This window comes from Canis lupus, chromosome 18 (assembly GCF_048164855.1).
Source record: "Canis lupus baileyi chromosome 18, mCanLup2.hap1, whole genome shotgun sequence".
Lineage (NCBI taxonomy): Eukaryota > Metazoa > Chordata > Mammalia > Carnivora > Canidae > Canis > Canis lupus.
This window is the reverse complement of record NC_132855.1, coordinates 10,107,908-10,120,991: the sequence shown is the minus strand read 5'-3', so window position 1 is coordinate 10,120,991 and position 13,084 is coordinate 10,107,908. Positions and strand designations below refer to the sequence as shown.

The 13,084-nt window shown below is 34.9% G+C and overlaps 1 protein-coding gene across 6 annotated transcripts in view; it reads right to left on the bottom strand.

Moving 5' to 3' along the window:
* The window catches only part of IMMP2L (inner mitochondrial membrane peptidase subunit 2), an 847,197-nt gene that overhangs the window by 264,281 nt on the left and 569,832 nt on the right, over nucleotides 1-13,084 (bottom strand). For 5 of the 6 annotated variants that reach the window (XR_012010611.1, XM_072783444.1, XM_072783441.1 and 2 more), the window contains exon 5: nucleotides 8,315-8,380. The exons of the other annotated variant lie outside the window; for it this stretch is intronic. Coding sequence is in view for 4 of the 5 variants with exons in the window: in XM_072783444.1 (XP_072639545.1) it covers nucleotides 8,315-8,380 (66 nt within the window). In the remaining variant the exon portion in view is untranslated. The remainder of the gene's footprint in view (nucleotides 1-8,314; nucleotides 8,381-13,084) is intronic. 6 annotated transcript variants of the gene reach the window in all.

Here is a 13,084-nt window from a genome sequence, read left to right as displayed (position 1 = left end):
TACAGCAGCAGTGTGATAATCATCTACGACTACATAAAAGAAAGAAAGATCTCCAACAAAGTCATGGGTTACCTACCAATCTATAATTCTTTAGTAAAGAAGAATTATTATTCTTTCAAAAAGAAAGGAAGAATGTCCTGAAGAAATTAATAATTACTCAAGTTGATATCAGAGCAAAACTATGATTTTTTTCACAAATGCTTCTAATTTACTGGTACCTAAACCTTATTGGACAGATCTTGGGATGCTTAATTTCACGGTGAACATCTTATGTATTAAATAATTGTATTGGTCAGACCCTAAGTACTAAACAAGAATGCACCATGCTATTTTGATTTGGGAGAATTCAGAATTCAAACTAAACCAGGCTTAAGAGGCTCAGAAATTTGTAAAAACCTCCTGTTCAGGGATCCCTGGGTGGCGCAGCAGTTTGGCGCCTGCCTTTGGCCCAGGGTGCGATCCTGGAGACCCGGGATCGAGTCCCACGTCGGGCTCCCGGTGCATGGAGCCTGCTCTTCCCTCTGCCTGTGTCTCTGCCTCTCTCTCTCTCTCTCCTCTCTCTCTGTGACTATCATAAATAAATAAAAATTAAAAAAAAAACCTCCTGTTCAAATTACTAACAAATAGGGCCCAGAATAATATCCTCCTGTCTTCAAAAGCAACCACCTACCTGGGTCCCATTTGAGGGACATTAGCTTTCATGCTCTAAAACATTCCATTCAACAATCTTAATCAGGGTCCTTGACACAATTTCTTTTCAAATTTCTTCTTCATTCTGTCCTTTCTTTTAGTAAAGAATATATTCCTAATTCCTAATCTACCAAAAATGTCATAAATCAATGCATGGTCTTAAAATAGTGCCATAGAGATACATTAGGCTTCTATAATTCAAAGCTACTGCACACACACACACACACACACACACACGAAAAAGAATAAAGAAAAAAGTTATTAACCAAGCATTATTTTTAGTTTTACTGGGGAAAACTCAATTTAGTTCTGTTTTTCTTCCTATAAAACTTCATCATTTCCTGGAACATAATATGATTCAACCATCTGTGATAGGCTAATATTGATTTTTGTATCTTCACTAGCACGTTTAAAATCAACAAGCTTTAAAATGTTTAATTTCTAATGATTCAATGGACTTTTTTGCTAATATCAAGTTATTTTTAATAAGTTAGGCTGTTTTTACATTTTACAATATAGTCTCTAGACTTGAAGAGGAAATATCATTTAAATGTTTTGCAGTGAGAGAATACTTCTGTACTTGTAATTGTTATAGAAAGTCCTGCACTGTGCTTTTTAGCATGGAAATGACTATGTTGTGGGCAGGACATGCTTCTCCATAAAGCCATTGATCCTGCCCAACCTAAGGCCTCCCTGGGGCCAGGAAGTGATTGTTTTCTATGAACACTTCTTGGAATTCTCCTGAACAAGGAGAACCACAAACTAAAGAAAATCAAATTACGTAAAGTAAATTATAAAGTAGATTACATATTGCTGGTGACCATTTATTGCAGTTTGTCTTGGCAGCCACTGTATGCTGATTATTACAATGTAATAATCATCCCCTTTTGCTCTCAAAAGTATCCTAATTTAAGTGATGAATTATATGGCTACTCTCTTCACTGGTGACTAACTTCACTGAGGTTGCTAACTGCAAGGATTCCCAGATGCTGAGTACCTGTAAGTGTATTTCAGTAGGTAATAAGAGAAATGATAAGAGGCTTCATTTCTGATGGGGCTGAGAAAATCTGTGAAACAGAAACACAAGTGCCCAATAAAAAATGTTGATGTCCTACAAATTTCAGTTGTGGTTGATTCATATTGACATCCTGCAGTTTGGTGCTTTGTATTCATTTTATCTTTTTCTAAAAGAGTCCTTCTATATGAGTCATAAGAAATTAGTAAGAAAAAGCAAATAACTATGAAAAATATTTTGGTGGATCTAATGGCCTTGTCTAAATATTACTTTCATTAGCTTTTTACTATTCGTGTTATAGATAAGTAGACCCATTTGGGCTAACATTATGAAAATGGCTATACTCCTAGCTAAGCTATCCACACCATCAAGTAACTGTCTTGTGATGTTAATCAATGTTGACATCATGACAGCAGAAGAAAGTTCAAAGTTGCAAAAGTCACCTCTCTTACCATCCTAGGAATATCTGGCTGAATTCACTGAACAAATACTTCAACTCTACTTTTGCCTTGTGTAATAACTGTGATTACAAATAATGTGACTACGTTTATGAGTCACTCTGAAAATATCGAATCAAAGTAGTCATCATTCATGTCATAAACAAGAATACTTAAAAGAAGAAGCTACATATTATTTAGAGGAAGCTACATATTATTTCCCCAAGAGAAAAATGCTTTGACCAGTTAGTTGGGTCAGACTGCACACAGCAGACAGAGGGATTCTTTAAAAATGCCAATCACACCCTATGTATCGCTCATAGCTCAGACCATTCCACGAGCTTGCCATCCCACTATAATAAAATGCAAAGTCCTTACTATGACCCACAAAGTTCTGCAAGCCTCTTATATCTAGTCTCCTACCTCAATTTTCCCACCTCAATTTGATATGCTGATTTCTTGTAATTCCTTAAAGTCACTTAATATGTATCCATCTCAGGATTGCATTTATTTCTTTGGTGTGAACCACTTTTGTTCCAGATACTAGTATGGCTCTCTTTCTTTCTCCCTTAATTTAGAAGTTTGCTCAAGTATCTTCTTATTAGAGAAGTCTATAGTGAATATCCTACCTAAAATAGCAGTCCCAGACCCCTACTCTATACATCCTTTATGACTTTTTCTTTAGCACTTCTAGCTCAGGACATTGCATTATGTGTCATGTATTTTCCTATTATCTCCTTCTAATCACTAGAATGTAATCTCCACGAGGGCAGGGACTTTGTCTCTTCTATTCCATCATGTCTCTCTAGTGGCTAGACTAGTGTTCATTAAATGGATGTTTCTAAGGCCTACTATGTTAGCAAACTGATTAAAGTAAATAGAACCTACTCAATCTAAACTAATTTCAAAATTTGTGTTGAAATGTTGACTTCTGAATCTGAACTCCACGACTTCCCCATCACATTTGATCTTTAAATCAACTTCCTCTGAAAAGCAGATTTCATGCAGTTATTGGTAAGATGTAAAACAAACCACTTAGGAGGGAAATCTGGCTGTATGCATTAGAACTAAAAATAACAACAACAACAACCACAACATATGTTAACCCAGTATTTCTACTTCTAGCTATCAATTCTACAACAATAAACACACAAATGTCCAAAAGTATGCCTGCAAGGATGTTCATTACAGCATTTTGAATTTTTCCAGTTTGTGTTATTTCTATAACTTAAATAAGTAAGTAATTAAGTAAATAAATAAGTAAATCTTCTCCAGAGAGTCATGTCGAAGCAATTACCAGGGAGAATATAGTTTTATTGAACACAAAGTTTCAAAGGGTAATGCTGAGTGAAATGAGTGATAATCACAATGCACCAATTTGGGAGGCCTTGCAGTACCTGCCATATCTACAAGCCCCTTCCAAGAGGTTCCTCACAGCCACAGGGTCTGTATAGTAGACTGGCCTACACAGCCACGACTGACCAGACCAAGGAAAGGCACCTACCAAGGAAGGCCATTGACTGATTGACCAGTAGCCTGTCAGGTGGATATATCCTAGTTTCATACTGAAAGGAACACACTCAGATTTGTCTCAGGTAGTTTAAATGAGAGGCACACCCAAGGAAGTTAGCAGTTGGCAATGGGGCAAAAGCCAACTGGAACACAAACAGAAAAACAAGAACAACATGCCAGTAGACATCATACAGAAAGTCCTGCTGTAGTCACATTTCTATTCTTCAGTGAGGCAAGCCTGATCCTTGGCTTCCACCACCCTTCTTTTCCCAGGTAGAAAAGTAATATGATTCAACCATCTGCTGAACTATCTTTAAAATAAGTGCTCTTTAAAACTATATTTTACTGCATACCTGTTTTTTATAACCAACAGAACACTAAATTGAGGTTTAGATTAAGCCTTTAAAGTGCTTAGCTCTGAAGAGATAATCGCTTCTTCTCTACCCTCTAATTATGTGTAATTCACAATAAAAAATACTACAAAACCCACAATAAGGGTAACTGAGTTCTAATAAGACAGATTTTTTTCTTTCATCACTTTATGAAATATCGAGTTCTTTCCAAAAAAAAAATATTCTGGTGATATGCATTTATGTTTAACTTGCCTACCAAGTAATCAAGTATTATCCAAGACAAAAGTGGGAAAGGAAAATCCACACCACAGACCAAAGCATCTTGTATACTACAAGTTATGACACCAAATAGACAAATGACTTCTGGTAGTAGAAAGACAGCATATTTTTAAATTTGTTTTTTAGATGTTCTGGCATTTAAAAAAAAATGAGTCACAGACCACAGCATGTCAGTAAATAATACTGTAATATCCCTTAATGTTTTTCAATGCCATTAGAAAATTATTATAGGAATATATCCAATTATAAATTTAAAGCCCAGGAAGCCTAGAATTTCTAAGTACCTATTTTATTCAGAGGAATAAAATTTTAAATTTTCTTTCAAAACAACAAATTAAATGTTTTTTTTTTCTTATCAATTACCAAAAGGTCTGTAGAGGCTACGTACTAGCAGAGTCTTGAGCCTTGATAGTTCCATACTTTATGTTATCCAAAACTTCATGATAGATGTGTAGTGAAAGGGGAAGGAAAGGGCCATGTGTCCAAAGTGTTAATTTTCAGTATTAGAATAGAATAATGAAGCCAGCCTTTGCACATGTGGGGAAAATAAGGTATAAATCTCTTAGATCCCCATCTGCCTTCACTCATCTCCCAACACTGCACCAGTAATGCTTATTCTATCTCAGTCCGTGGACCCAATACAGGATTTACATTTACTGAGGAAAGTTAACAACCCAGGTTTTTCTTCAGGGAGGTCTCCTGTAGGATTTCTAATTACACAAGAGTTTTTTTTATGTCTGATCAAGTTTTACAATCTCACATTGTTGACTCTTCAGCTAGTGACCAATAATGATACATCTGAATTAAAGCTATGTTCTCTTTGGATTATAACGTAAAATGAATCCCTTGGCATTCCTAATCTTGTAGATTATTTGACATAGATAAAATTTTCGCTCCCTTTGTTGACCAGTTCTCTCTTTTTTTTTTTTAATTTTTATTTATTTATGATAGTCACACAGAGAGAGAGAGAGAGAGAGAGAGAGAGAGAGAGAGGCAGAGACACAGGCAGAGGGAGAAGCAGGCCCCATGCACCGGGAGCCCGACGTGGGATTCGATCCCGGGTCTCCAGGATCGCGCCCTGGGCCAAAGTCAGGCGCCAAACCGCTGCGCCACCCAGGGATCCCAGTTCTCTCTTTTTTTTAATAGCTTTATGGAGATGTACTTTATAGGACGTGTACTTTACCCATTTAAAATGTACAACTTTTTGTTTTTAATATATTCACAGAGCAGTGTGACTTTCACAATTTATTTTGGAATGTTTTCTTGCCCCCTACCAAAACAAACAAACAAAAGCAAAAATCACGAAAATCATTGTATCCATATCTCTTATTCCCCTTTTTAATGCCCCTAGGAACACCTAATCTATTTTTTGCCTCTATGAATTTGCCTATTCCAGACACTTCATATAGCATAAATAGAATCAAATTCTAGATGGTCTTTTGTGACAGGCTTCTTTCATCTAACATAATGTATTCACGGTTGCTGACTCATTCCTTGAATGGGATTTGTATCATATCCACACAAACTGTTTTCCAAATATTAAAAGCACATTTTAGATATTTATGGGTGTCTATGAAATAGTATTCCAAATTTATTGCTCTTCTCAGTTTCTTACTGAAATCAGAAGGCTAGATAGAATCTTCAAAACAGAAAGCAGTCACCAAATTCTGCAAATTGACTATGCAAATCCTACAGGTAACATAACTAAACTCTTTGATATTAATACAAAGATTAAATTAAAATCACACCTGATTAAAATCACATTATTAAACACACACATTCACCTTCCCCTAAATGCCCAATCTATTTAAGGAATCAAAATCAATGGACCTCTTATAATTCAAAATATTAAATAACCAAAATGAGCAAATGCATTGAATAGACACTTCACTCAAGAAAATATACAAAAGGCAAGTAAGCACATGGAAACATAATCAACATTAGGAGTCTTCAGGGAAATGGAAATCAAAACCACAAGATTCTACCTCACACAAATGAGGATGGCTAGAATCAAAAATATTCATAATACCAAGTGCTGGCAAGGACACAAAGAAACTGAAACCCTTGTACATTGCTGGTAGAACATAAAAAATTAGTTACTTTTGAAATAGTTTGGTAGCTACCAAAGTTAAACATATACTTCACCATAAAAGCCAGCATCTTCACCAATACAGCCAGCACTGTATCTTCACAGTGATATATGTGACTACATCTGAATAGAAATAAAAACGTTTTTCCACCCAAAGACACAAATGTCCATAGTATTTACACAAATGTCCCTATCTCTACTAATAATATTACCAAACTGGAAAAATCCTAATGTTCATTAGCTCATGAATGAACAAACAAAATGTGGTGGTTCTATACAATGGAATATATTCAACAATAAAAAGGAACAAACTACAGATATACACACATGGGGAAACTGAAAAATCATTCTTATGTGGGGGAAAACACAAATAAGAGACTACATTTTGTATAACACCATCTAAATAGATTTTCTAGAAAAGGCTAAACTATGGAGACAAAAAGCAGATCCATGGTTACCTCAGACAGGCAGAAGCCACTGGGACTGTGGGAGCCTCAGTTAAGTGTAAATGGGAGGAGGGAACTTTTGAAGGCTTTTAAATCGAAAACTAGATTGTGGTGAGGCTTGAACAATCGTGTATATTAAAACTAAAACTCATTAAACTGTATATTTTAAATGGGTGAGTTGTTCAGTATATAAATTTTACTTCAATAAAGCTTTTAAAACAAAAAAAGACTGAACAAATATTCATAATTATAAACCACTGAAACCATACCACACCACTCCATTCATACCACACAGACTACTCATGACCAGGTCATCATGACACAAAAATTTTTACCATTCGTTCCTATATCAGCAATTTCTCAAACTGTTTGGGATGAGGGCTCCTTTATATTCTTAAAAATAACTGAGGCTCTCAAAGAACTGTTTGTCAATATTAACCACATTAGAAAATATACTCTGTCAATATTTACCATATGGGAAATTAAAATGGTAAATTAAAAAAATCTTTATAGATTCAGTCTAAAATAATAACCTATATGTTAACACACACAAAAATATGTTTAATGAAAAGTATAACTATTTTCCAAAACAAGGGAAAAAATAATGAGATCAGTAGCATTTTTTATATTTTTGCCAATCCATGCAGTGTAGCTTAATAGAAGACAACCATATTCCAATATCTGCTCCTGTATTCCCTCTGATGCCACAGCCCACATCACATACCCTCTGGAAAACTCCGCTGCACACTCAAGAGAAAATGAGAGGGCAAAAGGCAAACAGCATCTTAGTATTATTAGGAAAGTAGTTCTGATTTCACTGACCCCCACAAAGGATCTTGAGAATGCCCAGAGATCCTCTGGCCACCCTTTGAGAACTGCTGGCCTTGATTCTGCCCTAAAACCAATTGAGATTCATTTTAATGAGACTGTTTAATCCGTAGGATCACTAATACTTGAGGATTAAGTTTTTTGGCAAACAGGATCAGAAAATTTTCTGAATATTGGGGGCGCCTCGGCGCAGTCAGGTTTAAGCATGTGACTCGGTTTCAGCACAGGTCATGATCTCAGGGTCATGGGTATATAAATATAAAAGCTCCCACTTAGTTTCTGTAGTCACTTCTAAAATGATAAAATGTTCATGATTTTTTTCTAAAAGAAACTTGATACCATAACCTAAAACAATCATGCTAATTTTAATATTTGAAAAAATAACTATTTAGTGGTCATTTTAGAAAATATAGTTAATTTCAGTTAATATTTATTTCTCCTGTGGCTCACAATTAAAAGATAATAATATAATCAGAAGTTTATGTATGCCTCACATCCTGAAATGGTTGATGATTCTTGCTGAAGACATACCAGTGCATTTGGGATGTCTCCAAAGCTTTGGTCCTCTTTGAATTGAGTGGTACTTCCCAAGTGATATGACTTAAAATTCAACAAAGTTCCAGAATTTCTAACTTAAACTCAAAAACAACAGTTTCAGTACTTACTTTACAATATCTCCTTCAAGAGCAATCACTCTTTTAATGATCTTCTGTTCTGGGTTTTTAGGGGACCTAGAATAAAATAAGGTTATACAATCAGTTATGTCTTTATTGTTTTAAGACAATGAAAAGCAATTTTGCAACTAAATGGACTATCTTAAAATCATGACAGAGTCTTTCATGACACCCATGACAGTGACATCAATCCTACTTAGGTCCCAAGTGATGGAAAGCTCCTATTGATGTCACTCATTTTAAACCTCTGCAGAAGGAGAAGCCATGCTGAAAGTGTATTAAAATAAAAAAAATATGGAGTGGTAAGAATTTTAATATTAGGGCTAAGCACTTGTAAGAAAGAGGATTCATATAGAAGAAAATGATTAGGCATTTCTTTAAAATCACATACTTCAGTTTCTTTATTTCATTTAAAATAAACAGTGGAATTTGATTTAAATCCTCAAGAAAACAATGAAGATGAGAGGTGTTTAAAAAACACAGAAGATCCTCTTAAACTGCATTTAGGTTTAGCCCTTTGAAAATTATGTGATTCAGAGTGCTAAAACAAGGGTACCGACATCCCAGTCCATCCCTAGAATTGCACTCTGGGGAAAGTCATGTCTGTCCTAAGCAGCCCTACTGAGAGACTCATTTGGTGAGGAAATACGGTCTGCCCACCGTGTGAGGGAGCTTTAGCAGCAGAACTTTCAGGCCTAGTCAAGTATTCAGAGACTGTAGCTCTGGCCAACAGTGTTACAACAGTCTCATGAGAGACCATAAGCCAGACCACCCATCCACACTGCTTCTGGCTTCCTGATACTCAGAAAATGTGTGAGATAATAAACATCTGTGGTTTTAAGCTTCAAGATGTTGGGGTAATTTGTTACACAGCAATGACTAAATCTTAATAAGGCCAATTTCCTGCCAATAACATTTTAAGTCTTTTAACAGACACATTTCAAGGAACATCTCATACATCATCACAAAAATGATCATTTAATATGAATTTGGAAATCAAGGATAGATATTTTCCTTGGAAAATATTTTCAATCCAAGTCACATTTTGAATTGAGTTGTTTTTAAAAAGGAAAGTAAATGCACAAAAACTAAGATTAAACATATTCAAAATGTAACATTTCATCAAAGTAAATATGCAGTTTCAATAAGATTTATATTTCACATTATATCTTGCAGAGAAAATGAAATCATCTAAACCATTTGCATCTACTTGTGAAAATCAGTCTCACAATTTTTCACTAAATTTCAAATATTCTTTATTTTAAGAGGAAATTTGATCAGAGTCTTTGACGGAACTGTCCCCTTCACTGAACTGATTAATCATTATATTTCTATAATTTTCCTGTCATTTATATATAGCCAGAGCAAGAGATCTCAGCACAGTGAAACTAGTAAAATTGTGCAGGACTACTTACAGACATTTAGAAAATTCTCCTCTCATGTCGCTCTGTTTTAGATAACCAGAAATGTATAAGATAATATTCAGCCTCAGTGGTCATCAAAGAATTGAATATTAGAACTGACAAATAATAATAATAATAATAATAGCAATACTAGTAATATGATTTTTTGTTGAGGTCTAGGAACATGGGCACTCTATATATGAAGCATATGGTCATGTAACATGCCTTTCTGTAAAAGTGTCAAGGTTTTATATTCTCTTTAACATGACAATTATAGGGATCCCTGGGTGGCTCAGCAGTTTAGCACCTGCCTTTGGCCCAAGACATGATCCTGGAGTCCCAGGATTGAGTCCCACACAGGGCTCCCTAAATGCAGCCTGCTTCTCCTGCTGCCTGTGTCTGCCTCTCTCTCTGTCTCTCAGGAATAAATAAATAAATAAAATCTTTTAAAAAAATGACAATTCTATTTTTAGGAATTTATCCTAACGAACTGATTATGAATATATGCAAAATTTTAGCTATATGGATGTTACATATTTTTAAAAGGAAAAAAAAATCAGTAAAAGTAGATTGGTTAAATAGCCCATTTGCATAATAAAACATTTTCCAGTCATTTAAAATTATATTATAAAAGAATTTTTAATGATGTAAAAATATCAACATAATCTATTGATTAAAATGGAAATAGACAATATTGTGTGTACTATGACCTTGCCTCCATAATTAGAGAGAGAAAATTCACAGGTAACTGTACTAGAAAAAAATCAGGAAGGACATAAAAACAAAGTTGGAGGGTATGGAGTTCTGTATCTGATTAAAAAAAAAAAAAAACAGGCCTAGATTTTTTGGTTCAGATTTGTGGGAAGTCTATTAACAGATGACAACTGTTTGTGTCATATGACATGATCTGAGAAGAAATGCTTCAAGAAAGGGGTGAGACCTGAACTAATTGCCAAGTTCCCCCATCTAATATGGATGCAGTATTACCATCAATGAATATGAAAAGCAATCCTTATCACTGTAAAACAATATTTTATGCCAACAACTTTTGAGCTTTTGAGGTATTTGAAAAGTATTTCATATTGTAAAATAATCTATATTTTAAGATCATGAGGCAAAATAGAATATGCAAAGTGAACTATCTATATAATCAAAGTCTTATGAATTACCACTTCAAATATATCTATAAATTTTAATGTAATATTAAACTCATGAATCTAATCAAATGATTCAAAATAGAAAAAAAGCTATTACTAACATTAATCCCATTACTGCTCAAAATCTATATCTATATTTTAATCATTAGACTGTTGAATGCACTACTTTGATGTAAGTAGAAGTGGAATGAGAGTTATTATAGATTTACATTGTGAAAGTCATTGAACTTCCCTTTGTCTAAATTTTATTGGCCATTTGGCTATCTCCTGGGAAGTGTCAAGAATAACTATGAAGGATTATATGCCTTCCTTTAGGGATACGATGTATGCTGTCCAATAAATACTAAAATTTGCATTTAAATTTGTAATTTCAGTGTTTTCATATTAAGCATTGTTTTACAATATTTATTTCTGGAGCCTGAATTTTAAACATTCTGTTTTATGCCACTGATTTAATTAGGCAAGATTTCTCCAGAGGCTTGGACAGGATGCTTCAAATTGTCTGCACAGGTCTCAGATCAGTTTAGTGTGGAAGAATGTGTGTCTAACGGGAACAGCTGTAGGGAGGGGAACAGGGTCTAGCACAGTCCTAAGATTTCTATGACACTTAATGTTCTTCTTGAATTTCACTTCCTATCTTGATAAAAATGCTGTTTTTGGGTCTCATAATCTCTGAAACTGATTTCATGTTCTCTTATGTTCTCGCTGCACACTGTAATTTTGATCCTGTCTGGAGCACTAGGAAGGTACTTTGGAATACTCAGGAGATGCCCTCTTGTGTTTTGTGGGAATGGAAAGATTAGCAAGTATGCCACACTCTCTTTCTGCTTTCATGCCCATCCTGACATCACACATATACCTTAAATCCTTGTCTAGGCTCTCAGTCTTCTCTCATTTATACTAAAATCCTAAAACCTCCCTCTGGATTGTATGGATTTTTATGTTTGCATGGCTCAGGGCTGCCCCAGATTACACTAGAATTAATCTAATTACCAAAAGTTATCTTAGCTACAGTCTAATTTAAGCATTAATTCCTCAAAAATGCCATAGTATATTGGTCACTAATTACATACATCCCAATGCAGTCTAAATTCTAACTCTTCATTAATGAGATAAAAGATCTAATATTCTGGGAATGCCTCACATTGGTTTTTTTTGTTGTTGTTGTCTTAAAGAATGGTCATTCATTAAAACATATAATTTTACATCATCACAATAAAAAATGAACATTGCTGTTTGAATCATCAAAAGTCTATTCAACATAGTTATATATATATATATATATATATATATATATATATATATATATATAAAGTAAGTCACACCAAATGATGGCTTCCCTCTTCCTTTTGAGATTAAGTAACATAAAATATTTTATTAGTTTTAGGTGTACAACATACTGATTTGATATTTGTATATAGTGCAAAATGATCACCAAAGTAAGTTTTGTTAACATCCATCATCACATAGCTACAATTGTTTGTTTGTTTGTTTTTTTAGATTTTGGAAAATGTTGCCTGGGTTTGGCATGGTTTTCATAAAAGGCTAGAGCTAGAAAGGCCCGAGTGTATCTAGTCCTTTCCCTGCTGCTTGTGATCTCACCCATTCTCTGCAGCCTAAGTGTTTGCCCTGGGTCACCTCATGCTTTGCAAAGGCTGGAGTGGGGTACAGTTTCCATGGGGTACAACCCCATTACGATGGAGATGGCTATCACTTTTCTGCTACAAGCAAGCCGCCGACTATAGGCACCATCATAACCAACCTGGGTCTCAATTTCAGGGAGATAAGGCTAGATCAGAGGTCATAAACCAAAAGTCAGATAATCAAGGCTAGCTTGTAGAAATGTTTTGTTTGGTTCATGTATAATTTTTTCTTTTATCCTGAACTAGCCAAGCAAGCAGGAGACAATATAAAAATTCTAATTTCTTGTTCCTCTTGAAAAAAATAGGAAGATCCAGCAATCCTAGGCCCACATTCTTGCATGAAACAAAGTCCACAGGAGCTGAGAAGCAGATACTGAGGATGAGCCAGAGTCCCCACAGCGTATTTAACAAATCTCTAGCGCCTGAGGACGTGTGAGGTTAGGAATCTCTAGAAATCTTGGTGACATATAACCACTGGGTCAACATGTATGAAATCTCTAGAAGGGTAGGTCTAGCGCACAGTATTAGATACATTTTAGAGTGATCTTTTCCTAAAAT